Source organism: Myotis daubentonii, chromosome 13 (assembly GCF_963259705.1).
Source record: "Myotis daubentonii chromosome 13, mMyoDau2.1, whole genome shotgun sequence".
Classification (NCBI taxonomy): domain Eukaryota; kingdom Metazoa; phylum Chordata; class Mammalia; order Chiroptera; family Vespertilionidae; genus Myotis; species Myotis daubentonii.
Window position 1 is genome coordinate 4,545,858 of NC_081852.1, and position 22,688 is coordinate 4,568,545.

The window sequence follows — 22,688 nt, forward strand, 5'->3', positions numbered from 1 at the left end:
AAATTTGAGAAGTATTAGATTAAAGCATAAATTCTTTAGCTTTACTAACCTGAACACTGTGAATCAAAACACACTGAGACTACATTATGGCTTTGATAATACAGCTATCAATATATTTGGCCATTATAACAATTATCTTCAATAAAGCACACTTATTAAAAGAAGATTCCTTTTGCCCTGGTTGGGTTGCCCAGTTGGTTGGAGCATTGTCCCATATACCAAAAGGTTTGATTCCAGTCAGGGCACACACCCAGGATTCGGGCCTGACCCTAGTCGGGGGCCTGCAGGAGGCAGACCCTCCATCTTTCTCATCTCATCGATGTTTCTCTCTCCCTACCCCTCTCCTTTCCTCCCTCTCTTAAATCAATAAAAACAGCAAAAAAATAATAAAGAAGATCCAGTTTTCTTTCCATTCACTTTGGCTATAGAATTTTTAGTTCTACTGTCATTAATGTATCATATACATATATTTAAAACCACAAAAGCTGCACTGGAAGCTACTTACAGTAAGATTCATAAAGTTCAGGAATTTTTTGAGCATCTCTGTCATTATTGAAAAGTCCCCTTCAGGCAGATACTCCCGCACAGTGGTCACATTGATCTGAGGAAACATCAGAGAAATACTGGTCAGCCCTGGTCAGTGTGGCTCAATTGGTTGAGCATCATCCCATGCACTGTAACACTGCCAGTTCGATCCCAGTCAAGGTGCGTATGGAGGCAACTGATTAGTTTCTCTCTCCCCCACCCCCACTCTCTGACATCAGTAAAAACATATTAAAACATATATATACTAATATATATGTATGTGTGTGTGTGTGTATGTATGTCAGGTGGTAGAAAACACGAGCTTGCACCTTGCACTGTGTTGATGGTTATGGGGCACACTGTGTTCCAAACCTTTACAGTTCAAGGGTCCTTGAACTCCTTGGTTAATATGCCATTTCCTCTCTTTCCTCGCTCAACAGTGCTTGCATGTGTGTGTTCCCATTCCCTATCCCATCCTAGCCACAGAAAGAAAGGAAAAAGGCAAAGCTGGCAAAGGCTACAAAAGAACTTTATGTGCGCATATTTACTTTCGTAACTGCACAGAAAAATGCTTAAAACAACTAAACGTGCTGTTGATAGTGCTTGCTTGTGTGTGTGTGTTGAGGGGGCGGGGAGAGTGCTAGGAGAGGAGGAAGGAGTGCAGATTTAAAATGTTCTACTTCATGAACACCAACAATAAATAGGGTGGTGAAGGCTTGGGGCGGGAGACAGGGGCAGCCTAGAAGAGATCAATGGGGAGGAAGAGGGAACTTATGTAATACTTTTAACAATAAAGATTAAAAAACAATGTTACACTTCAAAATGTACTCAGAGCTGCTTATGGAATAAAAAAAAAAGATCAAAGAAAATTCCTCGCTCTAGCTGGTTTGGCTCAGTGGATAGAGGATCAGCCTGTGGATTGAAGGGTCCCAGGTTTGATTCTGGTCAAGGGCACATGCCAGAGTTGTGGGATCGATCCCCAGTGTGGGGCATGCAGGAAGCAGCCAATCAGTGATTTTCTCTCATCATTTATGTTTCTATCTATCTCCCCCCCTCCCTTCCGCTCTGAAATCAATAATAATAATATATTAAAAAGAAAAAAAAATTCCTCATGTTCCACAGCTGAATTCAACGAATTATGTAGGCTAAGAATTAAGTAGATCTTCCAAAAAGGCACCTAGCATAATCTATGCAAAGGAGCATGTCAGAAGCCAGGGAAGATTAAGGCATCTCCTTCCTCCCTTTATTGTTAGCAAGAGGGAGTCCAACTACTTAGAAACCAATCTGTTAGGGAACATGTACGACCTGCTTTACAAACTGCTGTCTTTCATCTTTGGCTCTCTGGGCAGCACCATGGAGGCTGCATGAACAAGCGTCTCATGAAAGGCAGCAAAAAAAGGAGCCGAGAAGGAAGTGCCCAATCTACTCCCTAAGACGGGCCAGTGTGACCGGAAAGCACCAGCTCTGTTCAATGTAAGAGATACTGGGAAACACTAGTCACGAGAACTCAAGGAACCAAAAACCGCATCTGATGTCTCAAGGGCCGTGGTTTTGAAGGGAGCCCAGCTGATCTGTAGGAGAACGAAGTTGCATTTAGAAAATGCGAGCGAATTACTGAAGATGTTCTGGGCAAAAACTGCCTAACTTCCATGGCGTGCATCTGACCCAAGACAAAGTGGGCTCCATGGCCAAAAAGACACGGCAGACCACGACTGAAGCTCATGTTGAAGTCAACATGCCGATGGTGGTTTGCTTGTCTGTTCTGTGGTTTTACTAAACAGTGCAACCACCAGATTCAGAAGACCTCTTAGGCTCAGCATCAGCAGGTCCGCCAAACCCAGAAGGTGATGGAAATCATGACCCGAGAGATGCAGACAAATGACTTGAAAGAAGTGGTCAATAAACTGATTCCAGAACCCATTGGAAAACGCACGGGAAAGGCTTGCCAAGCTATTCACCCGCTCCACGATGTCTTCGTTAGAAAAGTCAAATGCTGAAGAAGCCCACCTTTGAACTGGGACAACTCATGGAGATTCATGGTGAAGGTCTCAGTTCTAGAAAAGCTACAGGTGCTAAAGGTGAACAAGCTGATGGATTTGAGTCCCCAGTCCAAGAACCCGTTTAAAATTCAGACTTTTAAGGACTACAAATAAAACATTTTATTTGTGGGGAAAAAACTGTTCTATTTCAATATGTCTTTGAAATGCTTTAAATGTTCGTAAAGAACAAAAGAAAACGCTCTTCTTAAATGGTTCACCTGTAACAAACACACACAAAAGACACGCTGTCCTGAGGACGGGGATGGGGGGGGGGGGGGCAGTGCAGGGCAGGAGCGCTTCTGGTTTGAGTTTTGTGATGGGACAAGGAAGGAGAACTACAGTTACTTTCTTTTAGGAAATGTGTCACCAGTCCCCTCTCCCTTTTTAAAAATTCTTCTGTCCAGGTACTTTTGAAATTATTAAGCAGCAAAATAATGGCACTAAAACAGTTTCAGAAAAGATCTAAAATAACGTTGTTAAAACAGCTGTATGCTAAGATATGCATATCAACTGCCATATTCTCTGTGAACCTCCCACCAAAAGCCACCATAGGTCCCCAGCACTAAGCTAAAGCACTTAAGAGATTTTACAAAACATTTATAAAATATACTGAAGTTGAAAGCATAAGGGTTGGGGTTACAATAAAGCTGGATTTAAAAATGTCTCCAACCCATTTCTAGGGCAGAGGCATGGCAGTACAGCAGTGGGAAGAGCCAGGCAGCAGTTACATAAAGGAAAGGTGTGCGCAGCAAGGCCTCTCTGGGAAACTTACAAAGTACCCAAGGGTATGACATCTGGGGTCTTGTCGCAGTAAAGAGAGTCATAATTCCTTACATGATGTGAGCCAAGGAAGATTGGTAAGAGGAGTTATGTGATCAAATATGCTCTTAAGGAAGTTAGCTATGGTGGCAGTGTGCAAGATTTCAGAAACGGAGAGAGTCCAGAGAGCAAGGAGACTGACCACTGCGTGCGCTGGATATCTGGTGGGCAATGGACAGTGACACCAAGTCTCCTGGGCTTCCTCTGCATGAGGCCCTTCATAAACCAGCATCTCCCATTTGCAACTACCTGCCTTCTTGTCTCTCTCCCACCTACACATGGGGCAGCCAACCAATTTCCTTCACATTTGAGCTAGCTTTTTTGGTTAATCATAAAGATCCCCTAGGCAACATCTGTCTCTATGAATTCATAAAATTCCCCACAATGCAGACACTCTTTAGAGATGAGAGAGAAAACAAATAGGAAAGATGTTTCAAGATAAACCACACAGGGTAATAAGTTAATTTCAAGAACCATTATTTAAGAAAGAACATGACTAAAACTAGGGTGTTTAACAGAACACCCTAAAATTTACATAGTATGTTCCCCTGCTTTTTTGAGATCCGCCTCCCCTTTGTTGGAAGGGCTGAGCTGAAGAGTCACAGAAAGGGAATAAAGATCTGGCAGGGTCTCCAGAGCCATGATGAGCCATTTGCTCTTGATCCTAAAAGCAGATGTGCCAGGAAGGGCCACGAATGACGGCATGGGCTAGCGTGCTTTAGATCAGGGCTGGACTGCAACATAAACATGGAGAGACAGACAGAAAGATTCAGAAAAATACACAGGACTTAAGACACATGGCCATGGTGGGGGTGGGGGATGGAAGGCAATACAGAAAGCTCGATAGTAAAGATGACAAAGTGTCTGTGGGTGGACAGACCCACAGCACGAATGCCTCTCCTAATTAAGCCCTTCACACGATCACTGACAGTCTAACCTTCCCGTCTCAGAAAAGAGACGCTAACCTTCCCACTACACCACAGACCTCCACTCTTTCTTGGCTCCTGATCACCCTTTCATTTGAAAACTGGGCTCTTCTGCTGGTCCCTATCCTTAAAAAACAAACAAACTGCCGGGCTGGTGTGGCTCGGTGACTGGTCACGGCATATGCCCAGGTTGTGGCATCCCCAGTAGGAGGCGTGCAGGAGGCAGCTGATCAAAGATTCGCTCTCATCATTGATGTTTCTCTCTCTCTCCCTTTCCCTTCCTCTCTGAAATCAATAAAAATATATTTAAAAAACAACAACCTCCATGTGTCCCCCATCTAAAAGCAGACTGTCCCAAAGGCCAGAACCACCCACTTCTGTGCTCTCTCAGCACAGAACTGTCTGGACATTCATACTTCTTATAGCTAGATTATAATGATCTAAATCTCACATAGTAGCCCCATTTACCTGGCCAATGAGTAGTTCAAACAAAAGCATGTGGGCCAATACTGGCCAAGATGAGGGGAAGTCTACTTGGTGCAGTGGGTGTGAAGGGGTTCTAGAGGGGAAAAAAGCATTGCTCTTAAAAGAAGAAATATACAGGAAGAGGCCACCTTTACCTGCTCGGTACAGCTAGAGTTGGCACAGGGCCATGAGGGGAGCTGGCAAAAGAACGACAACATACAGAGGACAGTAGAGTCTAAAGACAGAAATTAGCCAAGTCCTTGGTATCACTGAGGCCAGGCTCTTCCACCTTGAGCCAGCTAAACACGGGTTTTATATTACGCTCTCTTTTACTTCAACCAGTTATGTGAATCGATTCACCATCCATTAGTCAAGAATGTTCTCATTAATCAATGTACTATTACTTGGAATCTACCTTTAAAAATTAATCAAATATTCAAAATAGTCACAGGAATGTAAAGTTCAGAATAGGGCCCTAGCCAGTTTGGCTCAGTGGATAAAGCCTCATCGGCCTGTGACTGAAGCGTCCCAGGTCCAATTCGGTCAAGGGCACGTATCCCCGACCCCAGTCAGGTTGCATGTAGGAGGCAACCAATCAATGTATCTCTCTCACATAGATGTTTCTCCTTCTCTGTCTCTCCCCCTCCCTTCTACAATCTCTCTTTCTCTCAAAAAAAAAAAAAAAAAAAAAGAAAAAAAGAAAAGGAAAAATATCCTCGCATGAGGATTAACTAAAAATAAAAAATAAAGTATAGAAGAGGGAATGCGGTTAATAATATTGAATAACTCTGTACAGTAGCAGCTGGCCACTGGAAATATTGGAACACTGTGTCAAGTATATGATCATCTAACCATGCTGTGCACCTGAACCAATCTATATATATAAAAGCCTAAGCAACTGAACGACCAGTAGACCAGTCACTATGACGTGCACTGACCACCAGGGGACAGACGCTCAATGCACAGGATCGGGCTCCCTCCTGTTTGGATCGGGCCTGCGGGAATCAGGTTGAAACTGGCTATCCGACATCCCCTGAGGGGGTCCTGGATTGTGAGACCCCATCGGTGCACAAATCTGTGCATTGGGCCCCTGGGACAATATAATTGCAAAATAACATTTTTAAAAAGTTCACCACATATTTGAAAGTTTTAACATGAGGGGGGAAAACAGAGTAACATATAAGTTAATTAAATAATGGTATGAAGCTGCCACAATGGAATCTTTTCAATACACATAAAACAGTGAACTCTTACTTACAGGACTCTCCTGGCAGAGACAACCAAGAAGCAGTGCTGTGTACGAGGCCACAATGCAATCCTCCATGTGTTTGCCAGCATGCTGAAGGGCTACGAATAAACAAAACACTGTAACAGTGTATCAAAAAATAAAACCCCACGAATCCAACAACTCTGTTAGTTATCTTTTCTTCAAAACTATTAAACACTGATAAATGATGCTAGAAAAATGGGATATCCACAATTAACAAAAAATAGTAACTCAAATGGAAGATAATATAAGAGCTAAAGCCATAAAACTCTTAAAAGAAAACAGACTAGTCCTGACCAATATGGGTCAGTGGTTGCAGTGTCGTCCAATACACTGAAAGGTCACAGGTTCGATTCCTGGTTAGGGCACATACCCAGTTTGAGGATTCCATCCTCGGACAGGGTGCATACAGGAGGCAACCAATAGCTGTCTCTCTCTCTCCCTAAAAATCAATTAAAAACATATCTTCAGGTAAGGATTAAACTCAAACAAACAAAAACCACAGACTAAATCTTTGTGACATTAGGTTAGGAAACGGTTTCTTCAACACTAAAACCACAAATGATAAAATAAAAAAATAGGTACTTTTGTATTTCAAGTTACCATATACCATCAAGAAAGTGAAAAGACAACCCTCAGAATATATCTGCAAATCATATACCTGTGATCAGGGTCAGGTATCCAGAATAAATAAAGAATGTGTGCAGCAAAAAGACAAACTGATTTAAAACATGGGCATTTGACCCTAGCCGGTTTGGCTCAGTGGATAGAGCATCAGCCTGCGGAATGAAAAGTCCCAGGTTTTCCGGTCAAGGGCACATGTCTGAGTTGCAGGCTCAATCCCCAGTGGCGGGGGGGGGGGGGGCCCAACAACAACGCATGCAGGAGGCAGCCAATTAATGATTCTCTCTCATCATTGATGTTTCTCTCTCCTTCCCTCTCCCTTCCTCTCTGAAATCAATAAAAATGTATTTAAAAACAAAACAAAAAAACAAAAGAACACAGGCATTTGGATAGATATTTCCCCAAAGATATGTAAATAACCATTAAGCATGTGAAAAGATGCTCAATACCATTTCTTAACTAGGGAAGTGCAAATCAAGTGACATACACCTTCACTCCCACTCGAATTGCTAAAATAAGAGACACATAACTCTAAGAAAATGAAACCCTTACATGCTGCTGGTAGGAAATTAAAATGGTGCAGCCACTTTGGAAAACCATTTGGCAGTTCCTTAAAATGTTAAACATAGAATTAACAAATAATCTAGCAATTCCACACTTGGGTACATACCCCCAAAAATTGAAAATATATATGTTCACACAAAAACTTGTACATGAATATTAGTAGCAGCATTATTTGTAACAACCAAAGATAGACACAAACCCAACTGTCCATCAGCTGACAACTAGATAGACAGAACCTGGCTGGAGAACCTGGAGAAAACCTCGCTATGCTGATCAACTGAATGCTCTCTCCATGTCATTCCTTCTTCGCCGACTCCGACCACACCTTTGGGAACCCCTGGACCTGCTGGGGTTGGACCCCATCAAATGGCACCCGAAAGGTACCCCTTAGGTAAGCCCCCCCCCCCCCCCGGGATGGATAGGACTCCACCATAGGAAGAGGGTGGGTAGTCTTCACCGACTCCGTCCACACCTTTGGGAACCCCTGGAACAGGATTCCCCTAGGTAAGCCCCCCCCCCCATTGAGAACCCCCACACTCGGGATGGATAGGACTCCACCAGGGTGCTGCAAACCCCCCTATAGAGGATAAGTAGGGTAAGAAGGTGGATAGTACAGAACTTAGATTGAGAAGATGTGCCATACTGAGTCCAAAGAAAGAAGACTCCATATTGATCTTTTAACACATATGCTTGCTAGCAGAGGAGTTAAGGTTACTCCCAGTCAGACGGAACGTTTTATACAAGAAGTATGTCCATGCTTTTCTGAGGAAGGAAAGGTCAATGTAAAGGCATGGGAGAAGGCAGGCCCAAGGAACCTTATCCTTAACCCCACTGCAGCCTTTCCACCCTGGGAAAGTACAGGACTGGCAAGCTCTCCCTAGGGTGATAGTTCAGGACTCAGGTAATAGCGGAAAGTGCCAATCCCACTCTTAAAATGGATACAAGAGAGCATTTGGGGTTTTTCTTTTTAATGCCTGTTTGGGATTGAGTAAATGCATTTTACTTAGTTTTAACACATCAAAGTTAGCTCTTGACACAAAAAGAAAAACTGACAATTGCATCAATATAAACCTTTTCTATAAAAACAAAAAAGGAAGAGAAGAATGTTGTATGTTAAATATTTTTAAAAAATACAATGCAGAGGGTTGTACAGCAGCCAAAAGGCATCGGGCCTCCTGTACAATAGCCTCTGCCGACTCAGTCTGGTAGGAGGGTGCACAAACCAGACAGGCATTTTACCAGATCTGGTGATGATGTGGGGAAGAGGTTGTGTTTTGTATCTTTCCAGAAGGAGCAGCCTCTGCCTCCCTCCTAGGGACCGTCACCCCTGGGAGGCCGAGTTCGCACACCTGACCAGTGCCCATCTGCAGCAGAAGTGCAGCCCTGAGCTGGAACCACCTGTCCATTGGGAGGATCACATGTGCCTCCTTTTTGTCTGTCCATATGTCCCAGCTTTGCCCCACATCTCCTTTCCTTTTTCTTTTTCTTTTCTTTTTTTAAATCTGACTACTTGTTTGCTGGTTCTTTGGCTTTTCTCCTTCTCTCCTGAACACAGCCTTTTCTAGAATCTCCCTACCCTACTGTTCCAGGAAGGGCACCTACCTTTTTTGCCGTGACTGGGGGCGTCTGGTATATGCCCCATACGTGGAGTTGTCTTGTGCCAAGAGCCTGACATCCTGGGCTGAGAAAGCCCTGTCCCGGGACTACATGCTGACAGGCCGTTCCTCCCTTGTCCTGTACTGGCCCCTCCTGCCCTTGTGTCAAGAGGGACCCTCTTCTTACAGTCCATTCGCAGGCGAGGGGAGCCCAAGGCAGGTGCTGGGCGTGGAGGCCATGGGGGCATAGGCTACCAAGGAGACAGAACTGAACCTCTTGCAGGGGGGCGCTGCCCCTCCCTCATTCGCACACCTCACATCACCCTGTTTGGCCCCAGAGGATGGCTGGTTAGCCAGAGACAGGTAAGATTCCTCAGGGAAGGAACAACCTAAGACAGGCACAGTCTCAGAGGGGCCATCAGGAGACAACTTGGGGGTCAACAGAGGTGGGGCACAGACCCTCACCCCCCCAACTTTGCAGAGGCCGGAACCCTCACCCCTTCTGAGGGAGGTCTCCTGCCCCCATGGCTGCTTCGCTTCCCACGCCCAGCTCAGATCGGGACCCAGGTAAAGACAGAGACCGGCTGACAGCAGCTGCCCTCTCACTACAACAGGACTTGTTTCCCATTTCTACCTTGGACAACAAGGGAAGGGGCAGCTGAAGGAAAGGGTTGTGTCAGGATGTTGCCTTCTTACCGTTATTCTCCCTCTTTTTTCTAAACACTTCCATGCCTTGTAGTTCTTTTGCTTTCTCTTCTTTTTCTCTCTACTACCCTCCATCTCTGCCTCCTCCTCCTCCCCAGTATCTTCCATATTGGCCGACCCAGAGGGCACAGCTGACTCCTCCCCGGACGCCCACACCACCATCAAGCGCAGCCCTGATGGACCCTTTGATCCAGCCGTTCAACGCGCTGACACTTCGGGAAGCCCATCACCAATGACGCCGCCTGCTAGCCAGATCAACAAGTACAACCAAACCCCTGACTTAAGGACAGCTGAAATCCCTTGACTGAAGAAGCCAGCAACCTTCTACAGGAACAAGGCTCCTTGTGCACTCCGTCCACTATGTTTATAGCTATGCTCGCTATCATTGCTTGTCAGTCTTCTTCCGAGTCTTAACCCAATCCGAGATGTGGCCGCTGATTTACACGCGCTATCATTTAAAAAATAAAAAAGGGGGAATTTGCTGGAAGCCAGTCCATCCTTGCTGCTTGACACAGTCGCTGCAGGGAAGAAACATCTGCACAGCATATGTTTCAAGGGACCTGGCGTATATGGCATACTGTTCTTAATATGTTTGCTCCCCTTCTTGGCGCTATGTGTTTTAATCAAGGTCACCTCTCCGAGAAAGGTTGTTTCCTCAAGTAGGGATTTTTCCCTGAAGTTAGGGAGGGAATAAAACCCCTTAACTAAGTGCCAGGTGGGTAGTTAATCACTTTAACTAGAACAATCACACTTAAGCTACATAATCTTTATGCCCTGGAATGGAGATAAGAAACGCCCTAACCTTTGGAATAGAAATTGATAGGATTAAAATCAACTGGTATAAATACAGATGTAACAAGTCAATAACACACAGAACCTGGCTAGAGATCCTGGATAGAACTTGGCTGGAGAACCTGGAGAGAACCTCGCTATGCTGATCAACTGAACATTCTCTCAGTGTCATTCCTTCTTCGCCAACTCCGTCCACACCTTTGGGAACCCCTGGACCTGCTGGGGCTGGACCCCAGCAATAAATGTGTATAAATATTCTAATAAAATGCAATTCTCTATTTATTTTTACAAAAAGTTAATAAAACTAAAGAATATTCAGAGAAAAAAAAACCTGACAACTAGATAAACAAAATGTGGTATATACATACAATGAAATATTATTTGTCTATAAAAATGAATTAGGGCCCTAGCAGGTTTGGCTCAGTGAATGCAGTGTCAGCCTGGGGACTGAAAGGTCCCAGGTTCGATTCCGGTCAAGGGCACATATCTAGGTTGCAGGCTCAATTGCTGGCCCTGGTCAAGGTGCATGTGGGAGAGGCAACCAATCGCTCTGTCTCTCACATCAATTTTCTCTCTCTCTGTCCTTCCCATCCCTTCCACTCTCTCTAAAAATCAATGGAAAAATATGCTCAGGTGCAGGATGAATGAATGAATACAAAAATAAAAATGAATTAAGTACTGGCACATGCTATGACATGGATGACCACTAAAACATGCTAAGTGGAAGAAACCAGTAACAAAGGGCCATTTTGTATGATTCCATTCATATGAAATGTCCAGAATAGGCAAATCCAGAGACAAAAATAGATTAATAATTTCCAGTGGCTATGGAGTGGAGAGTAAGGGGTAACTGCTGTTTGTAGGTATGGGATTTCTTGGCGGGGGTGGGGAGGTGATGAAAATGTTCTGAAGTTAGACCATGATGATGCCTACACAACCTTGTGAATATATTGAAAGCTAATCAATTGTTTACTTTAAAAGGTTGAATTTACCTTGTTATGGGGCTAACTTATATCCCCCTCCCAATTTATATGTTGACCTCGGGATACGACTGCACTTGGAAACAGGGTGTTTAGTTTAAACGTAGCTAATTTAAATGAGGTCATTAGGGTGGGCCCATCTAATATGACTACTGTCCACATAAGGAGAAATAAGAAAAAAGCATACACAGAGGGAAGATCAGAAAGACACAGGGAGACATTGATCATCTAAAAACCAGAAAAGAGGCCTCAGAAGGCACCCTGATCTTGGGCTTCAGCCTTCAGAACTGTGAGGAAATAAATCCTGTTGTTTAAGCCACCGAGTTTATGTTACTTTGTTATGGCAGCCCTCACAAGCAAGTATTTATCCCAAATAAAGCAATTATTTAAAAAGACTGCTAAGTGCCTATCTGGTTTGGCTCAGTGGATAGTGTCGGTCTGCGGACTGAAGGGTCCCGGGTTCGATTCCGGTCAAGGGCACATGCCGGGGCTATGGGCTCGATCCCCAATCAATGATTCTCTTTCATCTCTGATGTTTCTATCTCCCTCTCCCTTCCTCTCTGAAATCAATAAAAATATATTTAAAAAAATAATAAATAAATAAAAAGACTGCTAAGCAATAAAAAATGTTATGCCAAAGGAAACATCAAAATTAGTAAATGAGAAAATAAAACAGATTTCTTACAATATCAGAACTAACAACATTAGATTTGGAGAGCATGGCAAAAGAGAGAGAGTAGACTCAGAACCAAACACTGCTGGTGCTTGCTTCCTAGCTGGGTGAAGATGAACATATTACTTAAATTTTGTAACTTGAGTGACATGAAATAACAAGTGGCTATTTTGCAGAATTTGCATGAATCAAGTATCACAGTTCCTGACAACATTAGATAATGTTTGATTAGTGAAGCCATTACCTTCAGTATATTCCTTACTGTGTTTGCCACCAACTACGTATACCATTTGAGAATGATAACTGTAATTTATGACAACAGACCTCAGTACATAAAGGGAGAATGATAAAAGAATCTCAAAGTTTCAAAACTAAAAACTGTTAGGGGCCACATTGTTCAGCTGCTTCTCTTTACAGAGAAGTAAGGCTGGCCCCGGAAGGAAAGGCAACTTTCCTCACTGCCAGCGTGCCAACAAACTCCTGTGAGCACTGAGACAGCAAAGCTGTGTGCACTGAACTAGAGAGGCCACGAAGTAGATTAAATAAAAGATCATGACAACACATGAATTAAAAGTATGTTCTGGAGAAAAAATAAGCCATCATTGAATTTTCCATGTGAATACACTCAAAATAAATGTACCTTTATTGAGGTCAAGTTCTTCCTCTTCCTCCTCCTTCTTATGTCTCTCTTCTGCACCATCGGTCTTTTCTGTTGATACCCACTGTATTTCTCCACTTGTTTCTTGCCACTCTCCACTCTTATCATGCTGAGTGGTGGGAGTATCTTTGATCAATTCATCTGTTTTACTTTCTGCCAACTGGGCTGCTCGCTCTCTCTCAAGGAATAGCTGACAAAAATTATTTTTTAAGAGATTAAAAAAGAGACCACCAACCGACATGTATGTAGCCAAATATAAAGTTCTATTTGTTTTTAAACATCACTAATCCTGAGAAGCAAGTTGTATGATAAAAAGGTTAAGTATCAATAAAAGCCTTTGTTTGGTTATCCTTGCTCTACATCTTATGAAGGCCAAACTGAAAGTATAAATGATGTTGGTATTCAAAAAGTGTATACTAATGATGCAGGCAGGCATTCTGTTTCTAAGAATGAAAATCTCAGTACTTCCTTTAATTTGGATAATACTGACAAAAAAATTAAAGTAAAAAAGCTATAACTTGAATAATTAAAACCAAACAGTCCCAGCCGGTTTGGCTCAGTGGACAGAGAGTCAGCCTATGAACTGGAAGGGTCCCAGGTTCAATTCTGGTCAAGGGCACATGCCCAGATGGTGGGCTCCATCCCCAGTAGGGGGCATGCAGGAGGCAGCTGATCAATGATTCTCTCTCATCATTGATGTTTCTCTCTCTCCCTCCCTCCGTCCCTCTTCCTTCCTCTCTGAACTCAATAAAAATGTTTAAAAAACAATATAAAACAAAACCCCAAGCAGAATGGATGAATTAACTGAGAAGAAGAACACTGAATAAAACTACATAATACTAGGTAAAACACCATGGCTTCTTTAAAAGAATACAAAAAGCAGTAAAAAGTAAAACGTTTCAGAGAAAAGCTCAGAGCTGGAACTCAACTAATCATTAAAAATGAAATGCAACTGTCAATGGGAGTACACAGTGAAAACTCTAAGTCAAAAAGAGAATAATACCCTGAACCTCCTTGCCCTCACTTACTTGATCTTCCCTGTGTGGGTACAGTGCTGAACATGCAGAGAGCATTGAACATACTGGCATGATTTGGGAAAAACCCAAAGTTACTAAAGACAACTACCTGATAATCAAATGCCAAGTAGACCTCAGAGATTTGCTTAGTGTACAAAGAGTGGCCTATAAAATTTAATGCCTTAAAAAATAAAATTCAGGTTTTATATAAAGCAGCATTTCTTAAAACTGGTTCAAGGATCCCCAAGGCCCTTTCAGGGAGTCCATGAGGTCAATGACATTAAGAGGTCAAGTGACTTCTCTCATTCTCTCTGAATATACAGTAGAGTTTTACAGAATGCACAGGTCCTGTACTTATATTGCTGCTCTAGTGCCTAATGGGATGGGTGCCCATGTTTCACAATTTTCTTAGTTTTGATTTCTAAATCAGTAAGTTTGGAAAGATAGAGCACATATAAACAAAATATCTTTAATTTTTAAGAGTATAAAGATCAAAATGTTTGAGATGAGAATGATGGGCTCCTAACTGCAATTCAGGAAAAGATCAAGTTGTTGTGGATTACTTTTGAGGACACAGTTCAAACATTATTAGTTTCAGATAGGCCAAAAGAATTAACAGGTTAGCAAAGCCTTCAGAAACAATGAAAAGGATGGTTTATTATCACTTCTGCATATATGTAAACTATCATTTAAGGAAATGACAAAGGCAGCTAGGAATTTATGAGACTGGAAAAAAATTAAAATTGTAATGTCCACCGTGGTCAAGAAACGAGAACTCATACAGATTTTTTGGGGGGAGATATAAATGGAAGGGAGAGAGAGTGTGTGTTTTGAGTGGGGTGAGTTGGAGATATCAATTTTAAATATTCATATTTTAACACAATTCCTACACCAGGAAATCACTCCACAGACATACTCTGATGAGCATGACCCGATATTTAGGTACATACAGTCCTGGGCGCAGATCAGACCAGGAAGTACTGGAGGACTGACACTGGATGAGGTGGGGCTGAAGGCTGATTCCTAATTTGTGATTAATATTCTATTTTTGACTCATAAACAAATATGCCTTGCTTATGCTTTTTACTGACAATCCTTAAGGAGTGCTTACAACTGCTGTGAAGACAGTCAGCAGAGTAAGAGTCAGTGAGGGTATTCATTCTGACACAGTGGACCTCTCACTGAACTGGTGAGAATGAGAGAAAAGTGGAAGGGTGGGGAGGAAAAGGAAAGGAGGGGAGGGGAGACAAGACAGAGAGAAGTGCAACTGATAAGGAAATTGGACAGATGCAACCGACTGAAGGTGTTTAAGTTGTTGCTTACCTGCACTAAAGCCTGAACGGCATGAACTTGTCCAGCTATCCTTAAACTATCATCTCCTTCTCCACTGCAGAAGGAAGAATCGAAAGAACATGACGTTTCCATGTTGACAAGACAGTGCCGATTCCGAGCACTATATTCTACTAAATTTATCAGTAGACCTAGGCCCTACAAAAATCAAAACATGCATATTACCACAGGTGAGAATTAAAAGCAAATGAACACAATATACGTAACTTTTCCTGGTAACTAGAAACCTAATCCATGTCCTACCATCTACAAAATAGTTAAAAACTAATCCTATCTAATAAAAGAGAAAAATGGTAATTGGCGTACGACCGATACCTTTTTCATTGGCTAATCAGCGAGATATGCAAATTAACTGCTAACTAAGATGGCAGTTAACCGCCAAAAAAGATGGCGGCTAATTTGCATATTGCAGGCAGGATGGTACAGCGCCATCAGAGAGCGGGTTGGGGGTGTGAGTGCCAGCAGTCGCCCCAGACCCAATTCCGCCGGCAGACCCGGACGCGGCCGGCGGGGCGGCTGCGGTGTCCGCCCACACTCACGCCCTCAACCCGCGTTGGGGGCGTGCGTGCAGGCGGTCCCCCAGGACCCGATCCCGCCAGCTGACCTGGACACGGGCTGGCGGGGCAACTCGCCCCCAACCTGCTCTCCCGCCCAGCAGGGGACCCTCATTTCCCCCCATCACTGGTTCTGCCCCCAGCCCAGGCCGATCCTGCGATTGGAGGGTGATGGGGGTCAACGCCTGAGGGCTCCCAGTATGTGAGAGGGGGCAGGCTGGGCTGAAGGACACTCCCCCCCCCCCCACACCCAGTGCACGAATTTCGTGCACCGGGCCCCTAGTATGTAAGATAATGGTCTTCCCCAAAAATGGTTTCACCACTTTAAAAAAACAAAAATCCTCACCTGAGGATGTTTTTCCATTTACTTTAAAGTTGAAGGGAGGGAGGGAGAAACATGGATATGAGAGACACACGGACTGTTTGCCTCACACACACGCCCCGACTGGGGCTGAAGATTAAACCCGCAACCCAGGTAAGTGCACTTGACCGGGAATCGAACCCCCGAGCCTTTGGTGTGGGGGCAGACACTCTAACCACTGACCCACATCGGCCAGGGCTGATTTCACTTTTTAAAAATCTCCACTTTTAATTCTTATATTTATTATTTGTACATAGGGCCCTTCACAGCTCTTTTGTACAATAAGATCATGTTTATAAGGAATCTATTGAAACCCGCAATATCTATATACATATAAAAGCCTAAGCAACTGGTCACTATGATGCACACTGACCACCAGGAGGCAGACGCTCAACGCAGGAGCTGCGCCCTGTGGTCAGCGTGCTCTCGCCTCTGTGGCAGTGCTACTGAGTGGCAGCAGCAGGCCCAGTGGTGCTGGGATGAACAGGAGCGGTGCCCAGGCTTGGGCTCCTCCCCAGCTGCCTGCCACTTCCTGCACTGCTACATCCCCTGAGGGGTCCCGGATTGCGAGGGTGCAGGCCAGGCTGAGGGATCCCACTGGTGCACGAATCCGTGCACTGAGCCTCTAGTATCAAATAATTGGTTCTAACTACAAAACTAAGATGAAGTTTTCATTATCAACCAAGCACATAATCAACCAACTACTCATTTCTGAAACAGTTGCTTCGACTCACCAGCACTCTAATATCAAATCTCTGCTCCTGAGGTAGGTACTTTGGAACCTGAAGCACACAGTTCATCGCTGTGCTGATCAAGCCGTCTTGTTCTCCTGTTTTGGTGCTGCCCCACTCTAAAACAGAAAACAGAGTGTGAAAGTGTTACTGGTTCTTCTTTATGATACCAACAACCAATATACATTAACAAGGATATTAAGTTAGAAATGTATAGCTATTTCTTTTTTGAAACACACTAACTGTAATATTCCCAAGCCAAGATTCCAGGCTGGTTCTAAAATTATCAACTCCTAAAAGCAGTTAAATTTACTAGTATATATGAATAAGTGAATTACATGATGGCAATTTTAAAAAAATCACTATATCAAGAAAAGAAGAAACAAGGGAGTAACTTATTTTTATATGTAAATAAACAACCTTTCAGTGAGAATCTATGTAACACACATTACTCACCATTGTCGTTAGTTAAATTGAGCAGCACCCCAATAATGGCCCGCATGCAGTCTTCCACTGCTTTGCCCACATGGTTAGTGACATTCTGCTGAGGCAGAGGCTTGAGATCAGGCAAGCATATACTGTTCTCAGCACGGTTATACTGCTGAATCAATTCTTCACAATGTTGCAATGCTCTTGAGAGAAAACAAAATGTAGACTATTATTCTAAACAAAAATAGTTAAATTAAAAACTTCTTACCTGGGCCTTAATGTTTCAAAATCTGTCATACATGCTGCCATATTAACTTACTTTTCTATTCCCTAAGTTAACTATTCAATTATGTACCAAGTATGTCTGGTGTCACAATAGCTGCTACATTTGATTTATTTTGGGAAAATCTGATAATTTAAATTTTTCTAGGCCAAGTTAAATCATAAACTATACATAAGTTTGTATCTCTATTACTTAACAGTTGTCCCCCATTTTACCATTCTAACACAAATGACTATAACCCTTCTCTAAACAAGCTAAAGTTTTAAGAGTTAACACTAGACACTTCTGAATTTCACTCAGATGTTTTTTTAATGCATACTCTTAGGTAGAGAATATTATTTATATTAATACTGCACAATAAAATGACCTTATATAGATGGGTATTAACTAATAAATATTAGTGCAAATGACAGGTCATTAAATTGATGTGTCTCCTGGCAGAATCAAGGTATCAGCTGTAGCCAAGGATTCTCAAGATGCTACCCAAAACAACAAGTGCATGTAATGCTTACGAAGGTATAATATTTATGAGTGCTCTCTTTAAATCACCAAGTCCATTAAAAAAAAAGTCTATGATGAGAGATGATGTAAGCTGCCAGCTGATATTCCATGCATCATATATCACACAAAACCCTTGAAGAAAACTACTGTATCTGTTCCCCCACAGATGCCCTTTGGGTAGGAAGGTGTTCCTCACGCCTCGTCTAAAATAATGTCTTATGTGGATGTTTAGGGATGTTCGCCAGAACTGCTATCCAGTGGTTCTCAACCTCTGGCCCTTTAAATACAGTTCCTCATGTTGTGACCCAACCATAAAATTATTTTCGTTGCTACTTCATAACTGTAATGTTGCTACTGTTATGAATCATAATGTAAATATCTGATATGCAGGATGGTGTTAGGCGACCCCTGTGAAAGGGTCATTTGACCACCAAAGGGGTCGCGACCCACAGGTTGAGAACCACTGTGCTATGCTGTTACTGTTTACTCAACTGCCTTAAGTAGTACTGAGCTAAATCACAGTTTAAACTGAGAGTTGGGTGGAGCAAAGTAAGGTAAATTATTTAATCTTTCAATATGTTATCCCTACATTTATCAGGGTTTTACAGAAGAGTTTAAAAAGCCAGATGAGTGATCTTTCACAAATACCCAACTCTGACCTCTACCTCTACTTCTAAGACATTTGACACAAAGTTCCTAATTACAACAAAAGAGCTAAAACCTGTCCTTGTCAGGAGTCATGAAACATACAAGAGACATTTTAAAAATAACAGATTTAACTTGCAAAAAGACTCCCCCCTTGTAAGGAGGGTATAACAGAGTAAAAAAAACTAGAATACATGCCTTAATGGTATGAAGTGTGATACAAAATTTACAAAATACAAGAGAGATGAAGAAGAAATTTACAGATTAAGAAAATCGATTAGAAACTAGACACTACGAGAAATTTGAGAATACTGGAAATTAAGTATTGACTGGACATATAATACTAAGCAGTTAATAATTTATGGGGTCTGAAAATAATAATGTGGCTATATTTTAAAGAGTCCTTTTGTATATATTTAAAGTATTTATGAATGAAATGATAAATTTGTGCTTTGCTTCAAGATAATCTAGAAGGGGGAATGAGAGGGTTACACATGGAAACAAGACTGGCCAGGATTGATGATGACTCAATCTGAATGATATGTACATCAAGGTTTATTATATTATTTTGTCTCCTTTTGTCAAGTATGAAATTCTCCCGAATAAGAGGTTAAAAACAGATAAACTTGAGTCAGGTAGTAAATGGGCCTTTGATACTATACTAAGGACTTTGAATACACATGCAAAACCAGTAAGGAACCACAGAGATTTGCAGTTTGGGATTATTTTTACAAAGCAGATTATATATATTTAAATATATTTTTATTGATTTCAGAGAGGATGGGAGAGGGAGAGGGAGATAGAAACATCAATGATGAGAGAGAATCATTGATCAGCAGCCTCCTGCACACCCCCTACTGGGGATCAACCCACAACCCAGGAAGGTGCCCTTGACTGGAATCGAACCCCAGGACCCTTCAATCTGCAGGCCAATGCTCTGTCCACTGAACTAAACCAGCCAGGGCCAAAGCAGAGATCTGAGGATGTTAACCCCCTGTGGTGTTGTATTAGACAGGCTAGGATATCAAGAGTTAGGACAGAGAGCAGGAAGAGGCTGCTGCACTGGGGTGACAGTATTAGCCTAATGCAGTGACAGCAAACCTTTTGAGCTCGGCGTGTCAGCATTTTGAAAAACCCTAACTTAACTCTGGTGCCGTGTCACATATAGAAATTTTTTTATATTTGCAACCATAGTAAAACAAAGACTTATATTTTTGATATTTATTTTATATATTTAAATGCCATTTAACAAAGAAAAATCAACCAAAAAAATGAGTTCGTGTGTCAGAAGTGTCATAGGTTCGCCATCACTGGCCTAATGTCATGAATTCGGGCTGAGAGTGTGTGGAATGGGGGAAGGAGCTACATACAGATCTGGGGGGAAGGTAAAAACAAAAGGGAAGAGGAGGGATAGTGATGTTTATTCATAATAAAAATAAGGCTAAGCCGTAACCGGTTTGGCTCAGTGGATAGAGTGTTGGCCTGCAGACTGAAAGGTCCCAGGTTCGATTCCGGTCAGGGGCATGTGCCTTGGTTGTGGGCACATATATAACTTTTTAAAAATTAATATTATTGTTGAAAGTATTACAGATACCCCCTTTTTTCCTCTATTGACTCCCCTTCTTCCTCTCCTCTATATTAACTCCTTTAATATATATTGTTCATAATATATATAAAATACAAGAGACATTTAAAAATCATTTTTAAAATTTAGAAATATATTTTATACATATTAATATACATTTTAAATGTTATAATTTAACATACATCGTGTATGTTATTTTTTTATTATAACAACAACCTTGAGTAAGTAGATACAATTATTAGCCCCCCTCTGAAGAACTTGTAGCAAGTAAAAAGCTGGGATCCACACTCCAGTCACTCTGGCTCCAGAATCTGCACTCCTAACTTTTACTATACTGTACTGCTTCTGGTACACAGAATTTGACAGACAGTGTTTTATGGACGAAGATGATACAACAGTATTTTCTTTAAGTCAACCTAATGCTTTAAATAAAAAGTATGATATTTCAGAAAAACTTACTTAGCTGATGAAACAATGAGTTGTGAATCTTTATATGCTATCAAGTAGCTTTGATTCTCTGGATTATGCACTGTTACCTAAAAGGAAAAAATCTGAAATGATTGTGGCAATCCATAACTTCAGTCATTCACACACAACACACTTATAACTAGTGCTCTAACAGACAAAGATGAGAAAATCCAGCCCTTGTCATGTAAGGGAATAACAACTCACATGTTCCTGCTTTAAATAATAAAGCTATCACTTTATTACAAAATTAAAACATTACTGTTACACTGCTTGCTCATAATTAATGTATTCTGTGTTATACATTCACTGTAATGAATTACCAAGCACGTTGAATGTCAGAAAAGAGCAGTCTCTAACTTATACACAAACTAATCAAGTTCTTAAATGGATTCATTTAGAATAAAAAAAAAATATACAGGAGTGGACAAAAGTAGGATTACAGTTGTGAGTACACAAAATAGTTTATTCTTATATTATTATTTATTAGTTGTATTCTTTCCATACAAACAACTGTAAACCTAGTTTTGCCCATCTCTGTATATATCTGTTTATCAAATGTACTTGAAGTACTCTAGAACAGAGAAAGAACAATTTCAACTATGCCAAAATTTTTTTTAAAGATTTTATTTATTGACTAGAGGCCCAGTGCACAGATTTATGCACCAGTGGGGTCCCTCGGCCTGGCCTGTGGGGATCAGTGGACCTCCGTGCCGCCGCAGCCCAGCCTTACCCGCCAGCTCATTGGGCTCCAGCCCACTGTCCACCTCGATCCCGCACAGCACAAAGTAGTGCGTGAAGCGGCAGGTGGCCAGGGAGGAGCCCGAGCCCAGGCTGGGCACTGTGCCACCCCTGCTCATCCCGTACCCGCTGCATGCCTCTACTGCCACAGCTCGGGCGTGCAGGGGGAGTGTCTGTGGGAGAGGCTCGCACCGCTGCAACTGCGCTCGCCAGCAGTGAGCACAGGAGTTTGGTGCCCATCAGTCAGCGGAGCGGCGCTCCCACTGTGGGAGTACACTGATCACCAGGGGGCAACTCCTGCATTGAGCGTCTGCCCCCCTGGTGGTCAGTGCATGTCATAGCAACCGTTGTTTAGGCTTTTATATATATGGATGGAGGGGGGGGGGGGAGGAAGAGAAACACTGATTTGTTATTCCACTTATTTATGCACTCATTGGTCATTCTTGCATGTGCCTTGACTTGACCAGAGATCAAACCTAAAACCTTGGTGTATCAGGATGGTGCTCCAACAACTGAACTATCTGGTCAGGGTCAAAAAGTTTTAACTACACTAGATTATTTCCCGGCATATGGTTCAAAAAGAACCTGGCTACTCCAATCTGATTAATACACAATCTATGCATCCTAAACTTCACTGGCAGCATAATATCTCTGAACTGGGTTAAGTTATTCATTAAAGGCAAAGAACAAATATACTTATTATGGCACACAGTTCAATAGTACCATTTTTCAACACCAAATATTAAGAAAATCCTTATTAATTAAAAACAAACAAACACCTGACTGCTTTTTACTATCATTTTCCCTAAACAAGTTAACATAAAGGGTGTCCCAAAACAATGTGTACACACTAATAGCTGATAGTTCAACTTTGAAAATGAAATGTATTTTAACAAACACGGCCTTTATAATTATTCAAAGTGTGTGAATACAGTTTTTTGGACACCCTATATGTAAGTAGAATTCCACATTAAGGAAAGAACAATAACATTTGGCAATATAAAGAAAACTGACATGCAAGGTTTTGTATGGAGCAGCAATATACATATTCTTAAAAGACTAAACTGCTCATTTAACTTGTTCATTAACATTGGTTGCTCAAAGAATGCATCACAATTACAATTTGGACTTTTTAAAAAGTGAAACTCTAGAGACACACAATATATATTACTTGGCAGTCTCATACAGTCACAATTAAGATTAAATAATTTTATCCAAACAGTTGTCTATACTTACACTTTCTAGAACTCGTAAACATCTCTCTGCTCCCCATAATGAGGCTACTAGTTTCTCTTCATCCTCATCTCTACTGAGATGATCCACACATTCTTTCACTAGGAAAAAAGACATGGATGTGTACCAATTAGCACATCTCAGCACCTCAGTACCTGCCCC

The 22,688-nt window shown here is 42.0% G+C and overlaps 1 protein-coding gene across 4 annotated transcripts in view; it reads right to left on the bottom strand.

Annotated features, from left to right (window-relative positions):
• Positions 1 to 22,688, bottom strand: part of WAPL (WAPL cohesin release factor) — a 116,761-nt gene that overhangs the window by 2,353 nt on the left and 91,720 nt on the right. For 3 of the 4 annotated variants that reach the window (XM_059662033.1, XM_059662034.1, XM_059662032.1), the window contains exons 11-18: positions 22,530 to 22,627; positions 20,547 to 20,623; positions 17,101 to 17,276; positions 16,648 to 16,763; positions 14,972 to 15,136; positions 12,615 to 12,822; positions 6,033 to 6,121; positions 506 to 601 (exon numbers count right to left, since the gene is read on the bottom strand). In XM_059662033.1, coding sequence (XP_059518016.1) covers positions 506 to 601; positions 6,033 to 6,121; positions 12,615 to 12,822; positions 14,972 to 15,136; positions 16,648 to 16,763; positions 17,101 to 17,276; positions 20,547 to 20,623; positions 22,530 to 22,627 — 1,025 coding nt within the window. The remainder of the gene's footprint in view (positions 1 to 505; positions 602 to 6,032; positions 6,122 to 12,614; positions 12,823 to 14,971; positions 15,137 to 16,647; positions 16,764 to 17,100; positions 17,277 to 20,546; positions 20,624 to 22,529; positions 22,628 to 22,688) is intronic. The other variant, XM_059662035.1, reaches the window with a different exon arrangement.